The sequence below is a fragment of the Cucumis melo genome, chromosome 12 (assembly GCF_025177605.1).
Source record: "Cucumis melo cultivar AY chromosome 12, USDA_Cmelo_AY_1.0, whole genome shotgun sequence".
NCBI classification, from domain to species: Eukaryota; Viridiplantae; Streptophyta; class Magnoliopsida; order Cucurbitales; family Cucurbitaceae; genus Cucumis; species Cucumis melo.
Window position 1 is genome coordinate 27,664,091 of NC_066868.1, and position 25,281 is coordinate 27,689,371.

The 25,281-nt window shown below is 32.8% G+C and overlaps 3 protein-coding genes and 1 long non-coding RNA gene across 8 annotated transcripts; all 4 read left to right on the top strand.

Moving 5' to 3' along the window:
- The first annotated feature begins 4,420 nt into the window (after positions 1–4,420).
- Positions 4,421–9,260, top strand: LOC103493207 (ABC transporter B family member 25). Its single transcript, XM_008453913.3, has 17 exons — positions 4,421–4,807; positions 5,367–5,438; positions 5,555–5,590; positions 5,675–5,749; positions 5,871–5,995; positions 6,241–6,340; positions 6,446–6,617; positions 6,709–6,827; positions 6,925–7,035; positions 7,138–7,282; positions 7,363–7,495; positions 7,737–7,812; positions 7,893–7,958; positions 8,079–8,186; positions 8,309–8,416; positions 8,497–8,694; positions 8,783–9,260. The coding sequence occupies exons 1-17, from the start codon at positions 4,763–4,765 to the stop codon at positions 8,981–8,983; spliced, it is 1,890 nt and encodes a 629-aa protein (XP_008452135.2). The 5' UTR covers positions 4,421–4,762; the 3' UTR covers positions 8,984–9,260.
- A 1,339-nt stretch (positions 9,261–10,599) lies between these two features.
- LOC103493123 (RHOMBOID-like protein 12, mitochondrial) lies at positions 10,600–15,585 on the top strand. Of its 2 annotated transcripts, XM_008453795.3 has the most exons (8): positions 10,605–11,304; positions 12,202–12,322; positions 13,098–13,217; positions 14,095–14,205; positions 14,675–14,719; positions 14,998–15,102; positions 15,181–15,222; positions 15,352–15,585. In XM_008453795.3, the coding sequence occupies exons 1-8, from the start codon at positions 10,928–10,930 to the stop codon at positions 15,439–15,441; spliced, it is 1,011 nt and encodes a 336-aa protein (XP_008452017.2). In that variant the 5' UTR covers positions 10,605–10,927; the 3' UTR covers positions 15,442–15,585. The 2 variants fall into 2 exon arrangements, with proteins under 2 accessions (XP_050936199.1, XP_008452017.2); XM_051080242.1 differs by lacking the exon at positions 13,098–13,217 and having other exon boundaries at positions 10,600–11,304.
- A 418-nt stretch (positions 15,586–16,003) lies between these two features.
- Positions 16,004–17,868, top strand: LOC103493003 (uncharacterized). Of its 3 annotated transcripts, none has more exons than XR_538381.3 (3): positions 16,004–16,410; positions 17,289–17,411; positions 17,526–17,868. It is a non-coding gene; the product is annotated as an uncharacterized LOC103493003 (long non-coding RNA). The 3 variants fall into 3 exon arrangements; XR_538385.3 differs by having other exon boundaries at positions 17,308–17,411; XR_007816014.1 differs by having other exon boundaries at positions 16,006–16,410; positions 17,374–17,411.
- Positions 17,869–18,959: 1,091 nt separating this feature from the next.
- LOC103492827 (uncharacterized) lies at positions 18,960–23,705 on the top strand. 2 transcript variants are annotated; one of them, XM_008453538.3, is made up of 7 exons: positions 18,960–19,529; positions 19,861–21,023; positions 21,105–21,186; positions 21,351–21,417; positions 22,722–22,889; positions 22,994–23,054; positions 23,295–23,705. In XM_008453538.3, exons 2-7 carry the CDS (start codon positions 19,973–19,975, stop codon positions 23,489–23,491), a joined length of 1,626 nt encoding a protein of 541 aa, XP_008451760.1. In that variant the 5' UTR covers positions 18,960–19,529; positions 19,861–19,972; the 3' UTR covers positions 23,492–23,705. The 2 variants fall into 2 exon arrangements, with proteins under 2 accessions (XP_008451760.1, XP_050936200.1); XM_051080243.1 differs by having other exon boundaries at positions 18,960–19,183.
- Positions 23,706–25,281: the final 1,576 nt, after the last annotated feature.

Sequence of the window (25,281 nt, forward strand, 5' to 3'; positions counted from 1 at the left end):
TTTGAAAACTAAAAGAAATTAAAGTAAACATTAGAAAAAACACATGTTTTGATTTTTTTTTTTAAAATCGATTAAAAATTCAAATGTTTACATAAAAATAGGAGAAAGGTACTTTAAGTTTTGAATTTTGAGTTTTAGGAAGGAAATTTTTGTATATTAATTCTAATAGTGATGAAAAATATAGTGAAAGTTTGATTAATTAATTAACATTGATACTATAAACATAAATGTTCAATGAAAGATCGAAGATATTTTGAAACCTAGAGACCAAACGGAAACAAAAACACAAATTTTAAAAATTAAATTGTAACATTTTAAAACCTATAAATTAAATTGAAATCAAATTCATAACTTACAAATTAAACAAATAACATTTAAAAACTTAAAAGACCAAATAGAAAATTTAAAAAATTAACTCTTTTATCTTCAAAAATATATAAAATTTATTCCATGTTTAAATCCAAACACAAATTTTCCATTCTCAACTACTACCTGAAAAAGTGTTCAAAAACCTAGTCAAAGTTTAGGTTAGAAAGGTGGTTTTCAAATTTTGACTAAGCTTTTTAAATTTTATTTTAATAAATTAAAAAGGTAGATAATACAAAACAAAAATTTAGAAAAAAAAAAGTTAATTATATGGTAGTTTTTTAATACACCATTTATTATATTTAATTTATGTATAAAATAAGTAATAAGTACATATCAACTAAATTCTTAAAATTTCATAAATTAATTTATTTTATTTTATTTTGTTTTTTTTGCCAAAATTCTCTTTCAAAATCATCCATCATCAAATATCAAAGATAATCGTAGTGAATTTGTAAGATATTAATGATTGACTTATGAAAATTAGCATAAGTTTAAATTAATTCACTTATGTAAGTTGGTTTAAATCAATATATAATTTTATGGTTTTAATTAAGTTATATAATCCCTAAAGTTTATAAGTATATATATTAACATTTGTCTACTTTTTATTTACACAATTTTTCTAATATTAGGTGAAGTTTAATTCTAAAAGAAAAAAACTCCTTTTTATTATTCTAGTTACCTTTCTTGACATCTAAAATTATTGTTCTTTGAAAAAAATCATATTAATTTCTCCTACAAAACTATCATATTATTGTCAAAAAGTATATGATAATTTCGAGAATTTTCAAAAAGGTACATTGAAAGAAACAAAAAAAAAATGTCCTTTTTGTTTACGAATAATTAATCTCGACCATAAAAGCTGTTATTGTCTTGGTTTTAAACATGAGAATCCCACATAGGTTTCTTTGTGGGAATTAACAAATGTTGGGTCTATTAGGCAACAGGGTAATTAAAGGGATATGATATCATTCTTTGGTTAATTAATTACATTAATCATTAATTTAATTAGCTTAATTAAGAAGTGGAGTGTCGGTTAAACCTTAGTTTATGTGCTTGGAAATTTGAATTATTTAGACATTCAATACTTGGATTACAATGGCTCTACGTCAACTAATTGGTGAGCAAAGACAAACCTTTGGGCAATGTCTGAGAATTATCGACAGCTTATGGACACATTTATAAATTCTAACTTCAAAAAGTCCTCAATTTAAATTATTCTTTACATTATAAAATTGGATCCTAACTTCTATGGGATACCCTTTTTTATAATGCTATCATATATATATATATATATATATATATATATATATATATATATATATATATATATATATATATTATGTTTTTCTTTATACACTGATTCATAGATATTTATTCCCAATATAAAACTTGCAATTCATTTAATGGTTTTAATCTTCTTTTCTTTCTTTTTATTTAGTTAATTTTGGTCCATGAACTTTTAAATTAACACTTTATCATCCATTAAAAGTTAAATAAAAGAATGGATCATAGTGGTTCTTAATGGTACAAAAACTAGTATTTAAGCCTAATTTAGTCAAGAACTTACAATATAGGTTAAATTAATTATAACCAACGTAATGAATTGTGAAAAAAATAGGTGTATAGGTAGCAAAATTGCATAGCTAGATGAATATATAAGACAATAATGGTTCATACATTCATATCTCTCTACTTTCAAGAGTGTGATATCAAAGTTTAAAAAATCAACTATATTATTAATTATTATAATTGAATGAGAATTTAGAACTAAGATGAGTAGGGTTTAGGGTTTAGGGTTTTGTTAATTATATAGGAAATTGAATGATGAGAAAGGTTGTAATGTGTAGGCAACAAAGAACTAGTGGACGACATTGAATGAAGCAATAACTTATGATATATTAATTTGGCGAAGGCAAAATATCTTTGACCAAGTCAACATGTTGGAATCTTGGAGACATCTCAACCGGGTTTTAAGTAAAAAAATAAAACAAATCCAAAAACATTTTACCTTTGACTTGGTCAATGTGTATGGTTCTAAATTAAAATAAACAAAAAAAAAATCAACTAAAAGTTTGGCCCATTATTATTATTATTATTATTATTATTATTATTATTATTATTATTATTATTATTTGCTTTTTGTGATAATTAATGTCTTGTGTATAAGCATTTACAAATTTATCTTTACTATAATTGTTTGCATAATGGTCCATTAAGGTAGTGTGTTTACTTTCTTGAGGCTTATAATAATTAATGTGGATAAATATTATATTTATGTGGGGTTGGGAGGAAAATTCTCAGTTACCATCAAGTAAATTTTATTGGAAAATATAATATTTGTAATTGTTATTTTTCTCTTTTCTTTTTTATTATCTCCATTTCTAAAAAGAAGAAGAACACGACGGTTCTTTATTTCATCGTTCCAACGAGTGAGTTATAGAATGAAAGAGAAAAAAAATATGGAATAAGAAAAATTAAGATAAGCAATATAAGATGAAACAAACACACGTTTAACGTGTTACATCAACTTTTAAGTAGTGATGAGTGAATAGACGGTGAGTGATCAATAACACTATCAAAAGCAAATCTCGAAAGTAAAAATTATTGTGTTTGAAATCTCACAAACCTAAATAGTTAATTAAACCGAAAGAATAAATAGTATAATTTTTCTAATTTTCTATATACGAGTGTTCGACAACCCTAATAAAAAGATTGGATCCTTTACAAACAAACAAAATCAAACAAAATCAGCTAGCTATAGCACTAATACTAATGAAAAGATACCAATATCTATGTAAATTGTAAAAGAAATAAAATATAGGGGTTAGGAGACATGAAATGAACAGTATATTGAAAAGGCAAAGGTTGTGTTGGGTTTTTAGGTTTCAAAGGCTCAAAATGGTTGGTGTGTTGGAGACATGTTTTACACATTTCAAGGCAAAAAGATCGTTAATTATGTAATTTAGACCAAAGAACTAATATATGTATTTGAACTTTTTTATCGAATTGGGTGCATTCACACAATACATTATATGTTATATTGACACTGATCGACTTTGACAAATGAATTTATAATATAATTGTATAAGACTGAAAAAAGTAAGACGGTTGCAAATATAATAAATAGAATCAAAATATTTTAAAATTTTGTTGTAAATATAGTAAAATTATAAATATAATTATTATACGCTTAATTTAATTATTATCTTTAGATTTATTACGTATCGCATTAATTTTAAAATGAAAAATTGAAATTCTATTTTCTCTGGTTAGCCCATGAACATGGAAATTCAAATTTCGATTTGGGCTGATAAAGGCCCATTATTTCAAGTAGAATTCAGTCCAATCCACACGTGGTTTCCGGCCCAATATGGTCGAGAAAGGCCCAAACTCCTCTGGCCCATTTTCCTCTCTTATTATCCCTAAAGAAAATGGTAAGTTCAAAAGCACTTTCAAATAAAGTCAAATTTATTCGATTTGAACTTACTTCTAATCAATTATTTTTATTGAAATAAATAATTTAAGAAGGTTATTAGACTGTTGTTTCTTTCGTTAAAATTAATGGAAAAATTAGTAAAAATTAAATCGAGGGTAAAAATTGAAACACAAAATTATTTTCCTACAGATTTCTAAAACAAAAAATCAAGAGCAATTTTCTTAATCTTGTTTTAAATAAACATTAATCCTTGTTTGATACATAAACGTTAGAAAGAACCTTAGTCCAAATTACACGTATGTTCAACAAAGTTGTTCTTTTGTTGCTGTTCAAAAAAGTTAAAACTTTGAAACGAGGAAAAAATAATCAATACAATCCATGTTGATGTTGAATAATAAGATCATAATATATCTTCACAATACGTTTCCTTTTTGTTGGATAGATAACATATTTAAAAGACTGAAACTCAAAGAACAAACAAAAATATGGTTTTGTTAATGAGGAAAAAGTAGAGATTTTCAGTATTTTGTCTGATTTTTTGTCGATTTCTAGTCTAACGAATATGCCTAAACTTAGTATAAATTATAAAACACTTGCACCCTTCACCGGAAAATTCAAACAATGTGATTTAAGAAAAGTTTTTTTTTTTTTTTTTTGTTGCTAAAATCGATTGATGAAATTCTAAAAAAAGGAAGTGGAGATTTGTCTCTTTCCCGCAATCGTCTCAAGGAGGGGCGGAGAACGATTCTTCGAAAGTGGCCTCGCAAACTTCTTCACAACTTTTGTCAGCGTCAGCATAGACTTCATATAAAATTCAAAATCTGTCATTTTGGGTCATTTAATCTTCGTCTATGGAGCATAAAGCTCAACGGTGACTTGACTTTAGCAGGACCCCTCCTCGGCCGGCTCTAATTTTTCTGAAATTTTAGTCGCTTATTCAACAGTTTTGCAACGATGAGAGGCATGGGAAGCCAAAGAGTTCCGCTGCTTGATCGTGGGGTAAGCTATTTTAATTTTTTTTTCCCATTTCCATGGTATTTGAGAAAAATTATTTGGTCCCTTTTGAATGAATCGATGGAATGGTTTCTATTACTTACTTTATTTGGTTTCTGTTGTGGGATTTTATAGTTTTCTTTATGCTTCGTTTGAATTTCAACTTCTTGTGGCTGGTTATTTGGAAGTGCTTTTGAACATAGCACCAGTTCCAAAGTATCGTGAGTTGCTTTTTGTAGCTTGAAATGGATGAATAAATTGTTAATGGTGCTCATAATGCTGATTGCTGATGTTCATGTATATGTTTACGCGTGTTTTTTTGGTTTTTATTTTTTATTTTCCTTGTTTTTACTATTTTGCTTTATGCTTCTTTTGAATTTCAATTTATTGTGCTTGCTTATTTGGAATTGATTTTGAACCTAGCATCACTTTCGAAGTTCCGCGGTTACTTTTTGTAGCTTGAAATGGATGAATAAATTGTTAATCGTGCTCATAATGCTGATGTTATGTATATGTTTACTTGGGTGTTCATTGGTTTTTGTTTTTGTTTCCTTGTTTTTTGTAGGGAGGGGGAAAGAGCAATGGCTCATCGGATGATCGTCAATTAACAGACCTGGAACTTGGGGATGCTGTGCCGGTAATGTTCCTGTTAGATTTCAGTGAAGTGTGTTTTTTCATTGAAGGGGATTATTCACTCAACTAGTTGTTTCTTTTTTGTTTTCCGATGCTGACTAATATGCTTGCAAATTTCAGCCCGCAAATGTTGGATTTGGCAGAGTACTTTCACTTGTAAGTGCGTAGGTGTTTTGTTGGCAGAAGCCCGATTTTGCTGTCAAAATCTTTCAAGTGCTCAACATCTGAATTGTATTGCAGGCCAAGCCTGAAGCGGGGAAGTTGATAATTGCTACCATTGCTCTTCTGATTGCTTCCACGACAAGTATATTGATCGTATGCATTTTTTTGGGTGTTCTTATATATCTATTCCATGGTCATGAAATTAAAATCATGGCCACGAACTTAGTTATGATTTTACTATTGTATAATATACTTTGGATTGCTGATCCTGCAGCCAAAATTTGGTGGAAAGATTATTGATATTGTATCAGGAGATATAGACACGCCCGAACAGAAGAGTAAAGCACTAAAGGAAGTCACTAACACCATTGTATACATCACATCAATTGTCTTAGTTGGGTATGATTGTTTACACCTTTTAAACTTGAGGCATATTATGTGGAGTCATTGTCTTGTATATAAAACTGCCATGGTGTTCTGCTTGACAAAACCCAAACCAGATAGAAGGGGAGAGTAATAGCTTTGGTTGTTAATTGGCATTCTGCTTTATGATTTAGACGTCTATTTAAAACATATTCCTGGGCAATTCAAACTATATTAGATCCAGTACTATGCCACTCACTGATGAAAATTGTGATTTCCAGTTCGGTGTGTGCAGCTATTCGAGCTTGGTTATTTTCTTCTGCTAGTGAGAGAGTTGTTGCACGCTTAAGGAAGAATTTATTTACTCATCTTCTTAATCAGGTACCCCCCCAACGGAAAAAGGGGAACAAAAAGCTAAAAAATCTAATTTATGTTCATTACCTTTAGCATCTGAAAGATTTCTGTAACGGTTGTTGAATTTTGTAGGAAATAGCCTTCTTTGATGTTACTCGCACAGGGGAACTTCTCAGTAGGCTATCTGAGGATACCCAAATCATTAAGAATGCAGCAACCACCAATCTTTCCGAGGCCCTAAGAAATCTATCAACTGCAATAATTGGGTTGACCTTCATGTTTTCAACTTCTTGGAAGTTAACATGTAAGAATTTGAACATTGAAGCAGAAATAGTTAACATACAACTTTTAGGGTTTCAATACACTCATTGTTTTATCTGGTCTATCATTTCTAGTATTGGCTTTGGTTGTTGTTCCTGTTGTTTCTGTTGCTGTTCGTAAGTTTGGTCGCTTCCTTCGTGAGCTTTCTCACAAGACTCAAGCAGCAGCTGCTGTCTGTGCTTCAATTGCTGAGGTATAAATCCACATTGTGTGAACAAGTTGGTTATTATCTTACATGATGAAATCCAGAGTAAAAAACAGAAATTGTCATTGTTATGCTTTTCTTTTAGGAATCTTTTGGTGCCGTGCGCACTGTCAGATCTTTTGCTCAAGAATCCTATGAGATATCACGGTACTCTAAGAAAGTCGAGGAGACATTGCAACTTGGACTTAAACAAGCTGTGAGTTTATTTTGGAAGTGAAAAGTATCTTTTTGAGCATGTGCACGTCTCTATCTTTCTTGGAGGCTAATAGCTCTTTCTCCCAATCTTATCATTTAACAGAAAGTGGTTGGACTATTCTCTGGAGGTCTCTATGCAGCATCGACTTTATCTGTTATTATCGTTGTGATATATGGAGCTAACCTGACAATCAAAGGGTTCATGAGTCCGGGATCTCTAACATCTTTCATCCTTTATAGTTTAACTGGTAAAATTTCTTTGTTTAATGGTGCTCTACTTTTCCATAGGGAACGATAAAAGTAACTGCAATCAACTCTCTGTTTGTAGTTGGAACTTCTGTATCGGGGTTGTCAGGATTGTACACTGTAGCCATGAAAGCTGCTGGAGCTAGTAGACGAGTTTTTCAACTCCTTGATCGTGTATCAACAATGAAAAATTCAGGAAACAAGTGCCCCATTGGGTATGCTTTTTTCTGTTTTTACAAATTGAAAATGAAATTTCCTACTCTATTTTGAGGGGGAGTGTTTGGATCATTTTTACGTTTAGGCTTTTTTGTTTCTTGGGCATTGGGTTAGTATTTACTATTCGGGGTTCCTTCATCTTGCTTTATTTTATTACCTATTGAGATGACTAATTCAATTAAAAGAGCAAATGTGACACATGAACAGGAGCAGAACGATAACACTTGTCATTTAATGCAGTGACCTAGATGGAGAAGTTGAGTTGGACGATGTCTGGTTTGCATATCCGTCCCGCCCTAATCACACTGTGCTGAAGGTACCTACTACGTTAAAATTGTAAGTCTGTGAGGACAGGTTATGTAGTGTTATTGAATTATAACAACTTCCATGATACAGGGAATATCATTGAGATTGCAGCCTGGCTCTAAAGTAGCTCTAGTTGGTCCGAGTGGCGGTGGAAAAGTAATTTACTTTCTTTTGCTGAATGCTGGTTTCTTCTTTTCTGGTTATGACAAGAAATATGAAAGTTATTACATGCTAAAAGCACGCTCAACATAGTGCATGTTTCTTTGTTTGCCACAGACCACCATAGCAAACCTGATCGAAAGATTTTATGATCCCACTAAAGGACGGATTCTGATAAATGGGGTTCCTCTTGTAGAGATATCACATGACCATTTACACAAAAGGGTAAGAATGAGAAGTTTATATAACAATTACTTTTCTAACTCGATTGGAAGTCCAAGATCGTGTTGCGGATCTAGTCTTTATGATCTTGTTATGAATTTTGATGATCTACTTGTCGATTGCAGATCAGTATTGTCAGCCAAGAGCCTGTTCTTTTCAACTGCTCCATAGAGGAGAATATAGCCTATGGTTTAGATGGCAAAGTTGATAGCATTGATGTAGAAAATGCAGCTGTAAGATCTTATGTCCTTTTGCCTCTTGGAAACCTTTAGGGCTAACACCTATTGTTTAACTTAAACTACTGAAATGACAGAAAATGGCCAATGCACATGACTTCATATCAAACTTCCCTGAGAAGTATAAAACCCACGTCGGAGAACGCGGGGTGAGGCTGTCAGGTGGTCAGAAACAAAGAGTAGCTATAGCAAGAGCTTTACTTATGAACCCAAGAATCCTCCTTTTGGATGAAGCCACGAGTGCTCTAGATGCTGAAAGTGAACACCTAGTACAGGTTTGTTGTGAATACTTTTATTTGGTTTTAGAAACTTAAAAACTTACCCCACTATCATTTTAAGTTCTCATCGGTGGACGCGCTTCAGGATGCAATGGATTCTCTGATGAAAGGCAGGACCGTCCTAGTCATTGCTCATAGGCTATCTACCGTCAAGACTGCAGATACCGTGGCCGTCATTTCTGATGGTCAAATCGTTGAAAGTGGAACACATGAAGAACTTCTTAGCAAGGATGGTGTCTACAATGCTCTAGTGAAAAGGCAACTGCAAGATACAAAAACAACATAAGGCAAAAATTACTTTGCTTCAATGATTGATAGAAAGCTCTTGTTTTATTTAGTTACGAGTTCTTCTACGAGAAAGATGCTTGTGTTTTACATTTGTTTTGTGTTTACTGTCAACAACACTGGTGAGTAGGATGAGAAAGACTGAAAGTAGACTTTAGGATTATGTAATTCGCACCAAATGTTCTTCAGTTGACAGAAACTTGTCTAAAACTTTCTGAGAAAATTCAAACAGAAAGTATAAAAGGAAGATCAATAATAAATGGCAACTTCTGTTTAAAGTTTGGTGTTGAATTTTAGAACATGCTTCTGTAGGAAGGATGGGTGTGGTATATTTGAATGAAGTAAGTTTAGATTATTTTTATGGGCTGTTGTATAAGATGTTACTGATTAAGTAATAAACTTGTTTTTTAAAGTTAACCAATTAACTGAAATAGGACAAACAGTTTTCAAAGCTAAGGTGATGATTAAAACATATCTAAAAATTTCAAAACGAAAGCATACATGTATTAAATTATTTAACTTTGTATATGGTATAAAATTGAAAGTTTAAGACTTTGCTTCCCATTATTTAAGTCTATGTGTCCTTATCATGAAAGTTCTATCTAGGCGGACCAAACTTATATGTATATATATCATTAATAAAAATAAGGCTAATTACAAATAGTTCTTGTGATTAGGAAAAAGATAAAATTTAGTTTTTACGGTTTTAAAAGTTATATAGACCAAATTTAGTTATTAGAGTTTAATATGACGTTTCTCTTTAGAGGTTAAAAAGTTTGATCTCGATCTTTATGATTGTAAAAGAAAAAAAATTTATCAATCTGACTAAATTTTAATTATAAATTATAGAGACGTTAGAGACGTTTTCCAAACTATGAAAACCAAACTTGTCATTCAATGATGAATATTAAAGAAAAAATATTTTAAATGACAAGAGTTCTAAAAAAATTTACAAATATTTCAAAATATCACCGTTTATCCAAGTGTGATACCAAAATAGACCATCTATCTTAGCTTATATCATAGATGAATTATGATATTTTACTGTAATTTGTAAATATTTTGATTCATTTTGTCATATTTTAAAATAGTTAAAATATTAAATTTAGTACATGACATTTGATAGCTTGAGATTTTATCTATAAACTAAACCGATAATAAGATGAACAATCCATTATGTTACAAAGAATTTATGAGATCTCAACACATGCTCCTTATCGTTTCATGCTATTCGTACGATTAAATTTAATTTGGATGTCCAAATGAAAAATGACCAAGTTTTTTTTAAAGGAATGAAAAGCTGTTTTTTGCTTCCGTCAACACCTCGTGAATTTATTAATTTATCATTGAAAATCATTTGTGCATTCAATCCTTGATACTCATGTTCGATACTTGATGTTCTATGCTTTATATTACGTGTTATATGTTATATACTAGATACTCGATCCTCGGTACTTGATGCTTTACGTTTTCTTTATTTTATTTTTGTTTTGTCACTAGATGGTTGATTAGAAAACAAACGAAAAAAGAGGAAGAGAAAGATTAGAAATGCAAAAAAGAAAAAAAGAAAAACACACAGAAAATAATCGTTAAAAAAGAAGAAGAACCGAAGAAGAGGAAAGAAAAAAAAAATTGCAAAACCAAAGAAAAGAGAAGAAGAAAGCAGTGGAAATTGTAGAGGATGATTATACAAGCAAAAGACTGTTTATCATTGGTTTTAAAAAGAGTATCCATTTTTTCATTTCCGACGCAGATTTCCAAAAAAAAATTAACGTTCGAAGGAGGGGAGAGGGAGAGTTCAAAGTTGGGTGTAGTATAATTTTCCTCTTTATAGAACCACCGTAGCCATAGCCACTCCAAGTATATAAACCTGTTTCATCAAACATCAATTCCTGAAGAAAGGAATTTTACTGGCTCCCAAACGGAGCTCATAATCAAGAACAAAATGAACAAGCTTTTTTCTCGCAAACTTGCATCAAGGCTTTCGAATTCCTACGCCAACTCTATATATTGTAAGGATTGCGCTTCTTTTTCCACACTAGGGAGAACCCATAACCAAAACCATCTCTTTGGCTCTTTCGTCACTCGCCCCCTTCAGGATCACTCGCGTTCATGGAGTTCACATCGAAGTTTTGTGCAGAAAATTCATGGGTTTTTCTCAGTTCCGGTGGTTGGAAAGCGACTCATGGTGAATCCTTCAAATACCCATTTCAAGGGGTCAATGAAGAGTGTAGTAGAAAGCAGGTCTCTATTTACGGGAACCCCGTTTTCGAAATTGAAATTTCAGTTGAAACCTGGTTTTGTTCATCAATGGGGAGGCAGGTAATGTGTTTGTTCTTTTTACAAGTTTGCAACTTTGGCTGTTTTATCTGAAAATTAACTTCTTACATGTACAATTGAATTCATCGCTGAATAATGTGAAGTCTTTGTTTAAATCAACTCGTTCAGCGCTGAATATCATAGTGTCCATAATTTCAACTTTCAACGGTGAATTTGATTTTCCTCAATTGCACTGTCCTGTTGAAGTTCGCAAACGGCGTGCCTAACTTCGCCTAACATTATGCATTTCAATTAAATTGACTGATTGTATGAGCTATTGGAAAGTCTAAGTAGTTCAAGAAATTGGGAAACCTCTGCTTGGTCCAATAAGTTCAACTTCACCAATTTCTTTGTACCCAATTAGTGCGGTTTCACTAAATATTATCTGGGTTTTGTGTAAGTATTAGAACACAAACGGTTATTCTTTGATCTTGGGAGTTCCTGAAGTTAGAAATTTTCTAACCTGATCTTTACAACTATAGGGATGACATCATGGCATGTAGACTCTTACTGCTTGCTGTTATGAAACTTCCTTCTTTGCTATCTTAGGATCAGCATTGTTATTATCACGTGTTACTTTAAGTTATTGTATAACCATATCAAAATAACTTCATATACATTTGGATTGGTTTGGTGAACCTTTTAGTTTTTATATCCGTGAGTGTTCGGGCCAGATTAGCGCACCTCGACTAATTTCACTTCGCGTTACAACCTGCTGACCCTACAACATTTGGGTGTCAAGAAAATTCATAGGAAATTAATTCCTAGGTAGGTGAATCGTTAGTATTGAAAACAATAAAATAGGTTATAATCTTTTTAACAAAGGGGAGGATGCTTGATATCTGATAAACATTGTTGATTATCGGGGAAAATCATTATTTTTGTTTCTCCTGTTCACAGGCGATCATGGTTCCAAAGGCTGACGCCTAAAGATGTGGTTTTGGGCTTGATTATAGCTAATGTTGCTGTTTTCCTTCTCTGGCGGATTGCTGATCCTATCTTTATGTCAAAAAATTTTACTGTAAGTCCTCGATTGCAATTACATGCCTCAGAATTGTAGGCACATATAGACATTGTTTCTGCTCACCTCTCATTTTTCTTAGGATCTATTTCTCTTAAGGGGCCATTCATGAGGGAATCAAAGTTTACAGGAAACCAACCATTCTTGAGGAAATCGGGATCATGGGAGTCAAGAATGTCTAGAAATCTAGATATATGGGTATTTTGTATAACTAGGAATCAAGATATACTCATGTTGGTTTTGTTTGATTAAGGCACCAATTACCATTCACAAAGATGACCGTTCAATTTTCCACCTCTGCAATGCTGAACTAAAATAGAAAGTACGTCAGATTTGTCCAGATAATTGTGACAAAACATCCATTTGTTCCACCAATGCCTCTGTAGTTTGCAACAAGAGGATTTGGATTATGGATAGGATATATATCTTTTAAACCCATTTCATTTCATCCCTTGGCATCTCAAACACCCAGGCCACAATACTTAGTAAACCACATTCCTTGGGGGAGAAACATTGAATTTGAGATATCCACCATGTGGACGTTTGAGACTTCTCAAGATGAATGGCCCTAATAGTTGCCAACTTAACATCATCATCATGTATAAATTATAATCATTATCATTTCAAATTGATTGCCATGGTTTGAGAAATATTTGTGGAAAAGTTAAGATATTAATGCAGTTTTGAAGTTCTAAGCTTCAAAACTTAGAAGTACAATTCAACTGTTCTCTATTGGTAACGTTATATTTTCTGTGTTTCAATGTTCTCTACACAGATTTCAGTAGAAAATGTTAGAAGTGGCCGCGTACATACATTGATTACATCAGCCTTCAGTCACATAGATACTGGCCATTTAGTATCCAACATGATTGGACTGTACTTCTTTGGGATGAACGTATGGCTATCTTTTTTCGAACTTCTACTAGGTCATGATTTTTAATTTATTTTGTTTTATTTTCTCTTCTGTTTGTATGTGTGTGGTTTATATAATATCATTTTATGTTATGATCCGATCTTTACCACTTTCCTCTCTTTGGCTTATATTGTAATCTTGTAGTTGCTTTTTCTTTTTACTCATAGTCTTGTAGTCTTCTTCTTCTTCTTCTTCTTCTTCTTCTTCTTCTTTTTCTTCTTCTTCTTTATTTAGTATGATCTTTTAGTTATTTATTTTCTGCTTTTTTTTCCTTTGGTATTATCTCATTTTGAGGTAGCTATGGTAATATAATAGATTTTAACACGACAGTCTATCTTAAAGTCTTGCCTTGTGAGTTGTGAATAAAAAGACTTTTGAAAGAACTTGCTTTGCTTCAATAAATATTGGTAAACGAACATTAGAGTTTCTTGTATGCTAATTTAGAGTTCATACTGGATTTGGAGTAATACACTTTGATTCTGGTTTTGATAAGGTGAGCTTGAGATGGCTTTTGGATGTGTGAAATGTGCTCAAACCTGTTAAAAGATTTTTATTCCTCAAAATCTCGATATGTTGTGGATATAGTGTGCTAAGTGGTTAAATAGTCAAAAGTATTTTAAAAAAACTCTCATTCTTCACCAAGGAATTGCTCATCCCAAGCTCATACTTAGTCTACTTGTGAACTATGATCCAATCTATACTGTTTGTCTCATGAGTTTATATGTTACTTATAAAGTTAGCTTTACTGTTTAGCCTCGGTCTTTCCAGAATATGATAATACCCCATTAGTGTTAAAACTGACCTTTTCCCCAGCCTTTTTAGCATTGATACTTGATCTTATATGTCTTGCCTTTAACAGATCGGAAGTGTATTTGGTTCTGAGTTTTTGTTGAAATTGTATCTGGCTGGAGCAATTGGTGGGTCAGCATTTTACTTGGCGCATCATCTATTTCAAGCATCGTCCTCAAAGGTATGCAAAGTGTGTATGGCTCAGTTCTTTCATTCAAATTTCTGTGACAGTCATCATGCAAAATTTCTGGGTCGTAGAGATGTAACTGCTTTTGATATGATGCAAAGGCAGCATAAAAAATTGATTTAGATGTATGTTCTGCTGATGCAATGCACTAAACTATAACTCGAGCTTCATTTGTTGTCTTTCATGTAGTTGAGAGCACTTTGATACCAATTGTGAATTCACAATGGTAGAAGATAAGTTCATCTGCCAATGGAATAAACCATCTTTGATGGGACTTCTCTTGATATATTCATGATTCTTAGCTCTGCTCTTGGGCTGTTTTCCTTTTGGCTCTTTTGACGAATATACCATATCCATTTCTTTTCCTTCAAAAGAAAATATATCGATGCGAGTATTTGCCGATTGTCGATTGTTTTAGAAACTGAATCTTAAACATTGTTTGCTGGTTTTCTGCTTTCTACAGAGTCGGTCGTTTTGGGGCAAGGACCCAGTGCGAGCACAAGGATTGGTATGCCTTTGGAAATCCCTATACTTCATTACTTTTTCAACTGAAAATGCCAACTGAAGACCTTAGCTATCTCCTCAAATAAACCTACTTCCAACGCAAAATTTGTTTTTTCAAAATATACATCGTATGCTCTGAACGCATTGTTTCTTCTGTTAGTGTTGGATATGAGACTTCGCTCCTTTAACCTTGCATTTTACCGATCACCTTCGACTTTCAAACACCAACATACTTGTTAGAACTTGAATCATCATTGATATTTGTTTTGCTTGATCACTTAGGGCGCAAGTGGAGCAGTAAACGCTATTATGTTACTCGATATATTCCTCTTCCCAAAGGCTACCCTCTATCTCCAATTCTTTATACCTGTTCCTGCCATCTTACTGGTACGCTCTACTCTAATAGCTCAATGATTCGCAGTTCACTATGAAAAATCCTTAAGAGTCCTTGTTGTTTCATTACAGGGCATTTTTCTCATTGGAAAAGACATGTTAAGGATACTAGAGGTATGATGTTTAATTGAATGCCTAAACTTCTCCATCCAACTCCACCTTCAGTTCTTTTCTCTGTTTAACAAACATGTACCTGGCCTCCTCTTGTTAGACAAATTCATAAAATTTATGTGTTCTCTGCAGAATGACAGCCAAATTTCAGGATCTGCCCACCTTGGGGGTGCTGCAGTTGCAGCTTTAGCGTGGGCTCGAGTTCGCCGGGGACGTTTCTGAACATCGTACTTGAAAATCCATGTTTGATGCTGCAATGCCCATCATCAACTTCTTTCCCAATCCTCTCATTCTACATAATCTTCTTTTTATTGTATAGAACCTGGAAGATTTTTCAATTTGGTTTAATACATTTACATTTCATTACATGGTTTTTTTTAATTTAACTTAACGATAGTTAACATATGTCACACTGCCTAATGGCAATCCGTTGGAGCCAATTTGCTAATCTTTGTTCATATGAAATCACATGTATACTGCCACTTTGTTGAAATTTCAAAGACCTTAAAAGACTTGCATGTTTTGACAAGGTTGTACATCAGTGGGTAAAGTCTGTTAATGGCCATATGCTAATAATAAGGATATGTTTAAGTTTTTTTTTTCAAGTTCATGGATGTTTTTTACACAAAACATCAATGATTTTTATTCAAAATTAATGATAAAGAAAATTTTCAATTTTTTTTTTAAAGTTTAAAGTTATTTTTGAAACTTTTAAAAATAAGAGGATAATTTTGATGGAAAAGTATATGAAAATTTTTTTGAGGATTTGTTACACATTATTTAAGCCTATAATTTTCTTCAAGAAAAGAAAAAACTACAAGAAGACAGCAAATTTTGGAGACTAAACGCATAATCAAGGAAAACATGAACAAGCTCTTTTCTCTTTCTCGCAACCTTGCATCAAGGCTTTCGAATTCCTTTCCTACTCCAACTCTCGACATTGTAAGAATTACGCTTCTTTTGCCACACCAGTGAGAACCCATAAAGTCACCTCTTTCCCTCATTCCTCACTCGCCCTCTTCAGGATCACTCCCGTTCACCAAGTTTTGCCGAGAAAATTTATGGGTTTTTCTCAGTTCCGGCGGCCGGAAAGCGATTCATCTTCAATACTTCAAATACCCTTTTCAGGAAGGGTCTAAAACAAATTGGGTCTGAGTTGAAACTAGCTTTTGATCATCAATGGGGAGGCAGGTAATGTGTTTATTCTTTTTCCAACTTTGGCTGTTTTATCAGAACAATTTAACTCCTTGCATGTATAAACGAATTCATACCTGAAGAACGTGAAGTCCTTTTGTGGCCAGAATTTCATTTCTCCATGGTGCATTCGGATTTTCCCAATTGTATTATCCTGTTGAAGTTTGCAAACGAAGAATAATTGTTATGCTGATACTGGAAATGGCATGAGGAAATTGTGAAAATTCTAACTTGGTTAAATCAGTTCAGCCACTTCAATTTCTTTGTACCCAATCAGCGCAGTTTCACTAAATATTATATGGGTTTTGTGTAAATATTAGAACACAGACGGTTATTATTTGATATTGGGAGTTCTTGAAATTTTTGGAGCCTGATTTTTAGAATTGTAGGGATAACATCATGATGTTTCATAGGACACTAGCATTATATTTTAGGTGTCTCCATGGCATATAGACTCTTACTGCTTGCTGTTATCATGGGTTACTTTAAGTTATATCATATAACATATCAAAATAGTTTCATAACCTTCTACATTTGAATCGGCTTGGTGAATCTTTTAGTATTGAATACAATAAAACTGGTTACAATCCTTTTAACACCGGGGAGGATGCTTGGCATCTGATAAACAGAGTTGATTATTGGGGAAAGTTCTTATTTGATTGGATACGGGACTTTGTTCCTTTAACCTTACATACATTTTACTGATCACCTTCACTTTCGAACATCAACACACTTATTAGAACTTGAATCATCATTGGTGATCACTTAGGGCACGAGTGGAGCCGTAAATTCTGTCATATTGCTTCATATATTCTTCTTCCCAAATTTGACTCTCAGTATGTAATTCTTTAGACCTGTTCTTGCCATCTTACTAGTATGCACAACTCTAAACAGCACAAAGATTCACAGTTCACTATGAAAAATCCTGAAAGAGTCCTTGTTGGTTTCATTACATAGCAGTTTTATCATTGGAATGGACATGTTGAGGCCTACTAGAGGTACGATGTTTACTAAACTTTTCTATCCAACTCCATGTTGAATTCTCTTCTCTGTCACATATAGCTGACCTCCTCCTGTTAGGTAAATTCATAAAATTTGTATGTTCTCTGCAGAATGACAACCAAATTTCAAGATCTATCCACTTGTGGGGTATTGCATTTCCAACCTCCATCCGTGCCCTTCTCTGAATATCGGAAGAACTTTCGTACTCGAAACTGTGTTTGATGCAATAATACTCACCAACTTCTTTCTTAACCCTCTCACTCTACGAAAGATCTTTCAATCGGTTTAATACATTTACATTTCATTACATACATGATTTGTTGATTTGACACTATGATAGTTAGTTACCATATGTCACACTGCCTAATGGCAATCCATTGAGGGACAATTTGGCAGATCTCTATATCCACATGAATCACATTAATACAGCATACTATTTCCTTGAAATTTCTATTCCATGTGTGTTCACCTTTTTGTATTCAAATTTGTATTAGATGCAAAATGTGACAAAAGCAAATGTAAATAAGGGACCATTATTAGAACCTGTTTGGAAACACAGAGAAGCTCATTCACTACTGGGATTAAATTTTAGACTGGATAAGCCGAGAGTGGACAACAGTTGATTTGACATCTTATTTTCTTTATTCATGAGATGAATTACTAATCTTTTAAGTATTTAATTACATAATTTGATGAGATGGTGTTTGATATTTCCTAGATCTATAGTTATAGGGGTAATCAGTGATTTTTATAATTAAATTTCTAGTTTAAATACTAAATTTTTTGGATGAACAAATTAAATTAGACTTTTTATTATGATTAAGTAGGCTTCTTTAAATTTTAATTTTTATGAAATGGACGATTAGAATAAATACTTAGACAAGTATCAAAGCGAACTTGAGTCTAATTGATATAATTATAAGTTTCGTATAGAGTTTTTCCGAACGACACATAATGAGAATTATAAATTAATATATTTGTAAAAGTTCATAACTCACTTATAGAGTATACAAGTTTTGTATAAAAAAACGTTGAAAAGTTGTTTATCGGCTACTCTTTTGATTTTAGATACTATAGAAACTGTGTTACTTACTATTTATGGATATCATTCTTTGTGAAATGTCCATATGTATAATGTAATATTCTTGAAAAATCCTAAAACAAATGTTTAAAATTTATTGTAGACATTTTCACTTTCAATATATGCAATATAACTGTTTTATCCATTGTTTACTCATATATTCAACGACTATTCCTTTTGCATTCTTTTCGATTCGTTTTAGTACAATGGTTTGGAAGATTCGAATCACATATATTTTCTTCACTGACATATCTAAATAACAATATAAACTATATTCATTTTGACCAATTTGTTCTTATCTTCTCTTACTGAGATATGTAGATAATAAATTTTAATGTTGAATACAAGTAAAATGTATATGTAGATAATAATATAAAAATATAAACTTTATCGGTTAAATCGTCACTCTATCGGAGATACAAAGGTTATGAGAAGCATATTATATATTTGATAATGAAAAAAAAGGAAGAAAAAGGAAAAAAGAAAAAAAATCAGAGGAGAAGATTGATGGTCAGTGAGCCGCCGATTCGCAAATGGGCTGCCCCCGAGAAGAACGACGGCGCTACATCCAACAAAAGGAGAGAAATTTTGAGCTGCCATCCAACGACATTCAATGCCACACTCTTCTATTTTGTCCTGCCAACAGTTACAGTTCATTGCTCGTTCCTCTGATCCCATGTTCGATCTGTTAAGTCTCTTTGTCTCTCTCTTGCTTTTACCTAATTCCGATGCTAATTTCTTTCATTATTGGGTCAAGTGCTGATGGGAGTTCAAATGGGTTTTCTTTGTTTTGAGATGGGTTTGACTTGCCCTGCTTGTTGATGCTCATTTGGAAGACTATCTTTGCCCATGACTGGTCAGACTTATCTGAGTTTTGCTCGTTTAATTGTCACTGTTGTTGATTTTGACTTCGATTTGACTGCGTCTGAGCTCGTTGGCACTTGGTTTGTGATGTTTTGAGGACAATAAGAGGGTGAATCTATCTGAAATGGGACATTCTAAGTTTTAGAAAGGGAATTTTGCAATTGGGTTTGTAAGTAACTTCTAGATTAACCTTTATCTTGCTATTTGCCGAAATAGTTTAGAATCAGCTCCTTGATCTTTTATTGTCTTTCTTTTTCTGGTATATGCCGATTACATGTATTAATGGCTTTGTTGTAGTTCTGAAGTAACAAATAATGTCTTTGTAAGCTGCTGTGCTTTGAAACTTTTTATTTTTAATGACCCTGTGCTGGGTTTTAAAGGAACAAAGATCCAGAGAAGTTAGGCTATAGGGCTTCTCAGTGATAGATATCTATGATTAGGCATAGAAATGAGATAGATATTTTGATTTTGATGACCGTATTATTTTATATATACATCAGGTAGGAGAAAATTCCTTCAAGGAAATACTTGAAGAGTTCTCAGAGAACTTGGCCTTTTGAATTTATGAGGATATAGAGTGGGATTTCTGCAAAATATCTGGAAATATTGGTCATGGATATTTCAGAATGTGATACAACCGAAGGGTTGGAGCATAAAATGAAAAAGAGAAAGCAAGAACAGTTTGATGATGCTTCTGAAGGAAACAATACGGGTAGTGTTTGTTCTGGTTTTGAATTTGCATCTTCATTGGATAAAATTCTGTTTGAAAACGATCCTTCTCCAGATGCCACATTAATTATGTGCTCGAAGTTGGAATCTGAAACAGGAAAAACTCTTCCAGAGATATGTAATTCAGAAGGGAATGTTCATGAAAACGAGCATAATGATGACCAAAAATTGTCAAGGGATACGGATACAGAGCATGAAAATATTGATGGTTCTGATAATCTTATCCTGAATGCAGCAGTTGTAAAACAGAATGTTGCTGGGTGTAGTGTTGAAATGCAAGAGCCAAATTCTATGAATGCTTACAAAGAAGACTCTGGGGGGGTCTCTGAAGATCCAGGTGGTTTGAGAGATCATGAGGTATCTGATCAAGGAAACATCGACTCTGTCGCCCAAGAACTGAGCAAGGAGATGATAGATGTGAGGAAGGATGTTCATTCTAGAGAAAAACTCTCTGACCCTGTTTATCCTTTGCCATGTAATGAGCAGGAATACGAGGGGGATGGTTCTTTGAAAAGTTTAGATGTAGAGCAAATAAGTGACACATTTGGTAATAATGCTTCGGAAAAGATTGTGGAAGGCCCTGTGGAGGAAGCTTCTGTTTTCTGTTCAGTTGGTGAGCATGATGATGAAGCTTCAACGAGCAAGGAACTGATTATGTCAACTCCTTCCTGCGTGCCTCCTGCACTGGAAAATGCTGAAACTGCCAAGGAGGAAGTTGTATGTTTCACAGCCTCTGGTGAGACAAGCAGTGGTGTTAATGCTATGGCTGAAGAGAAAATTCCATCGCTGGTTTTGGATACTTCAGAGAAAGGAGATTCAATTGGATCTACAAGGAAAAAGCTTCTTGTTCTCGATGTAAATGGATTGCTTGCAGATTTTATTTGTTATGTTCCTCCTGGATATAAGCCAGACATTATAATAAGACAAAAAGCAGGTAATGATTGACAATTACATTCCTTTACTTTTCATTTTCCTTTAAAACTTCAATAGTGAATTGCCTCGTTTCTCTCTGCAGTGTTCAAGAGGCCATTTTGTGATGATTTTATTAAGTTTTGTTTTGAAAGATTCGAGGTGGGTGTTTGGTCGTCAAGAACTCGGTAATGTTCAATTGAAAACTTAATCTATTTTTACACTTTACTTTTCCTTCTTTGTCTGTTTGTGAATTGCAAATCATTTTGTTTATTGTGTCACTTCGTCATTTTACTAAGATAGCCTACTTTTTCATATGATTTTTTTCTGAGTGTGTCTAACAATTTTTCAGGAGAAATGTGGACATGGTGATAGATTTTCTAATGGGAGACTATAGAGAAAAATTACTATTTTGCTGGGTAAGCCTATGGTCCTCTTTCTATTTCTTTTCTACCCCTAGTATCATATATCAGAACATCCAAATAATGTTTGGCAGTTTCTTTTAAAAGTATATTTATATAATTATATATGAATGTATGCATATATGAACCTGGGGGTGGTGTGGATTTTGAATCAATCATATCATAGTTTTCGTTCTTTCTTGAAATATGAAATGTAAATGATGTGCTTGTCTCCATTCCAAAAAAATAATGTGCTTATTATTGTACATTGATTCAAAATTATTTCACATGAAGCTTCTGACTCTGGGCTAATGCTGAAAGGTATGGAACCTGTGGTGCTTCTAAAAGGTTAATAGGCATTTCTTCTTTTGTAAAATTTTCTAGGCCTCTTTTCTATCTAGTTGGCTAGAATATCCATTGATAGAATGATTCCCTCAAGTATGTTCATGGGTTTAAAACGTGTGCTTAGGCATCCGATATCAAGTGACGCGAGCAACCTCTAAGCCTGTCTCGAACATACGGAGAGGAGTCTTTTTTCAATATAAAGAGAAGGAGATATCTAAATATTTATACAATTTCTTAGATAAAGCCCTTCCTCCCTTTTCTTTACTCTGATTTTTGTGAGTGTCTAATCCAGCTTACATGCACCTCAACTAATCTCATGGGAAAACTCGTCTAATTTTATAATATTTGGGTCATAAAGAAACTTATAGGATATTACATTCATGACACTTTTTGACTACTATGAAGGTCATATATCACTTTGTTCCTTTTTTTTTTTTTTTCATTTCGTGTGTCATAATTTCATAGTTTTTATATTACGTTCAGACATTTTTTACATCTGATGCTTAAGTTTCAAAAGACTGTTGATGCCTTTGCCATTATGCTTCAATATTTTGGACTTGGGAGTATTTGAAACAAATTGAACCAAATAATGTCATTTGATACTGCATAGTTTCTGATTTGGTTATATCTCAGTCTGACACCATTTAGCTCTTGCCAATGTCATGCACGATATTTTCTTGTCGGCTGGCATCAGTACATTCAACTCTGTAGTTTAGTGGCCAGCAATTTTTCTACAAGTCTTTAACTCATATTAGTTCATTTATATTTGGCACGAGACAATTTATTAAAACTATTTCTCTGAATCTATCTATCATAAATATTGATTAAAGAGGGTCATGCAGGTTTTGGGAAAACATTGATCATTCAGTTCCCTAATCCATTTCATATGAGTGTGCAATCATCCAAAAGTAATGTCTTCTGCTAAATCATTGATATCAGGCCTTTTCTTTTTGGTTCTCTAACACTGCTCTATACAGGATCAATCACACTGTACCGATACCACGTTCTCTACTGTAGAGAACAAGCACAAGCCTTTAGTCTTAAAGGAAATAAAAAAACTGTGGAAATACCTCAAGCCACGAGAGTTCAATGCATCAAACACCCTACTGTTGGATGATTCCCCACACAAGGCATTATGCAATCCGGTTAGTTCCTTGTTTCGTTTTCTGAATAAGGATGTGTACTTCTCTGCACTCCAATCTAATGCTAACAAGGCATTCTTCGTTTTCGGGTGCTTGTTATTGTGTAGGCAAACACTGCAATATTTCCTGTAACATATCGGTTTAGGGATACTGACGATACGTCGTTAGGTAACTAACTGCTCCTAAGCTATAAAATAGTGATACAATGCTCTTTTATCCATAGTTCACATCTTAGACCCTGACTTTCTAGCAAGCCATCTTCTACACAAACTTTCATTCTGATACTTCCAAAATTTCAAATATATTCCCATTTCGTATTCTATCTTACTGCTGCTGCACGATTCCTGGCATATTTTTGTTAAACTATACTACTGCCAGTCATCTCTTACGATTAATGATTCATGTTAGGACCGGGAGGCGATCTTCGGGTTTTTCTGGAAGGTTTATCGATGGCAGAAAATGTTCAAAAATATGTTGAGCAGAATCGGTTTGGCCAACGTCCCATTACAGAAAAGAACGCGTCTTGGAAATTTTATAGACGGATCATATATTTTGTTGAGCGAAAAAACGATCAGGAGAATAGCAATTATTTCCAATGGAACTGAAAAGGTAAACTTGAGAGGCATTTTCATGCATCTTTTTGGTATATCTTCTTGTATGAATGAAAAAAGTTTTACATGTTAGTTCCTCTCCTGATGTTGAAAGGTTTTTGATGCATTAAGGGATCAATTTCTAACCTTAGTTTTTCTTGATCTATAAATCTTCTTTGGTTAAGCAAACATGAATGAATGAAAAATGTTATATGCTCTGTTTTTTTCACTTCTACAATCCTTGTCTCTTCCAATAATCTCTCTTGGGTTGTCTCTCTCATGATGGATTATTGCTAAGGCTAAATTACAATAAAGCTTTGTTTTAGAAATTTTTATCTAACCGAAGTTACAATATCACCCTTTGATCTTTTGTAAACATTTTGAAACTAATCTTGTAGTGGATATTCTTTAGAATGTTGGATGAAAAAATAAACATATTGATGATCTAGAATGTTGTGATAATATGGCTAGATCGCTTTCTTGTATCAAGGTTGAAAAAACGTTATTTAGATGGTCAACTTTTTATCTAACATTTTGTCTATTTTCTGCAATTTGAAGAACATTAGAATTTGATATCTATGATTTATAATTTGAATTTAGTTGCAATTAAATTCTGAATTTTTCTAAATTTTTGGTACTAAATTTGCAATTTATTACTATGATAGGTTAAAGAACACTGAGGGATTTTTTATAATAAATGGATAGTGTCATGTGGTAGTTTTTTTTTTTTTTTTTTTTTTTTAAGAATAATGTATTGTTTCAATAATAGACAATTATGTACTGATTCGATATCAACCAATGAGGCAAATAATAATAATAATTTGTTGTATAATAATTAATATGTCCATAATAAAATTGGTGGTTCTATTATTTAGTTTTTGAATATTTAAAGTATAAACATGATCTATCATGAAGAACAATGGATATCATCACACATATTTTGGTGAAAATACCATCTTTATCTTATCTAAAAAAACCATAGTGTTTACATTTACTCAACTATTAACATATGATTAAATCAATCTAGTCTCTATTAAGTTCTTCTTTAAAGTTTTGAAAGCCACTTTCAACCAACAATAAAAGCAAATAATTCTAATAGGGACTATTCATAAGAATTTTATAATATCCCATATGGTTGAAATTTTTATAGCCTACTTATTAATTAGTAGCCATATAAATAAAATAGCTTTTTTCTTATAATTAAAGGTGAATTCATATTTTTCATCCAATTATAAAGAAAATAAAAGAGTGAGAAAGTGTTTGGGAAAGAAAGTCCAATAAGACAGGAATTTAGTTATGGGAGTTTTCTTTCTTCTTTTTTTCTTCTTTCTTTTTTAACTTTTCAATCCCACCAACCTCTTTTAATGCTCCAATGTTGTGTTTCCTTTAATACCCTATATCTCTATGACAACCTTCATGAACATCATTTATGAATAGTTTGAAAAATATGTCACTACATTTAATCTCCTCCCCCCTGTCAAAATCCAAATTTATTTGTTTTTTTCTTTAAAAACAACTTCAAAATATATATAGGATCGTCTAAAACAAGGTTCAAAGCTCGTCTTATCTACTAGCGGGCCCAAGCCTAAGAAACCTAACCTCAGGTTTTGGACTAGCCGGTTGAGCGTGTGACTATAAAGCAATTGCACATGCATTACTACATGTAGGTTAGAGAAAAGAACATTAGAAATAGCACCAAAGAGTAAGTAATCTCCAAAGAAAAGCTTTGACAGTACGGTTCCCTATACTAATTTAAGCATTAGAATGTAATAGGCTCGACCATCACATTAGTGTGAGGATCCTTT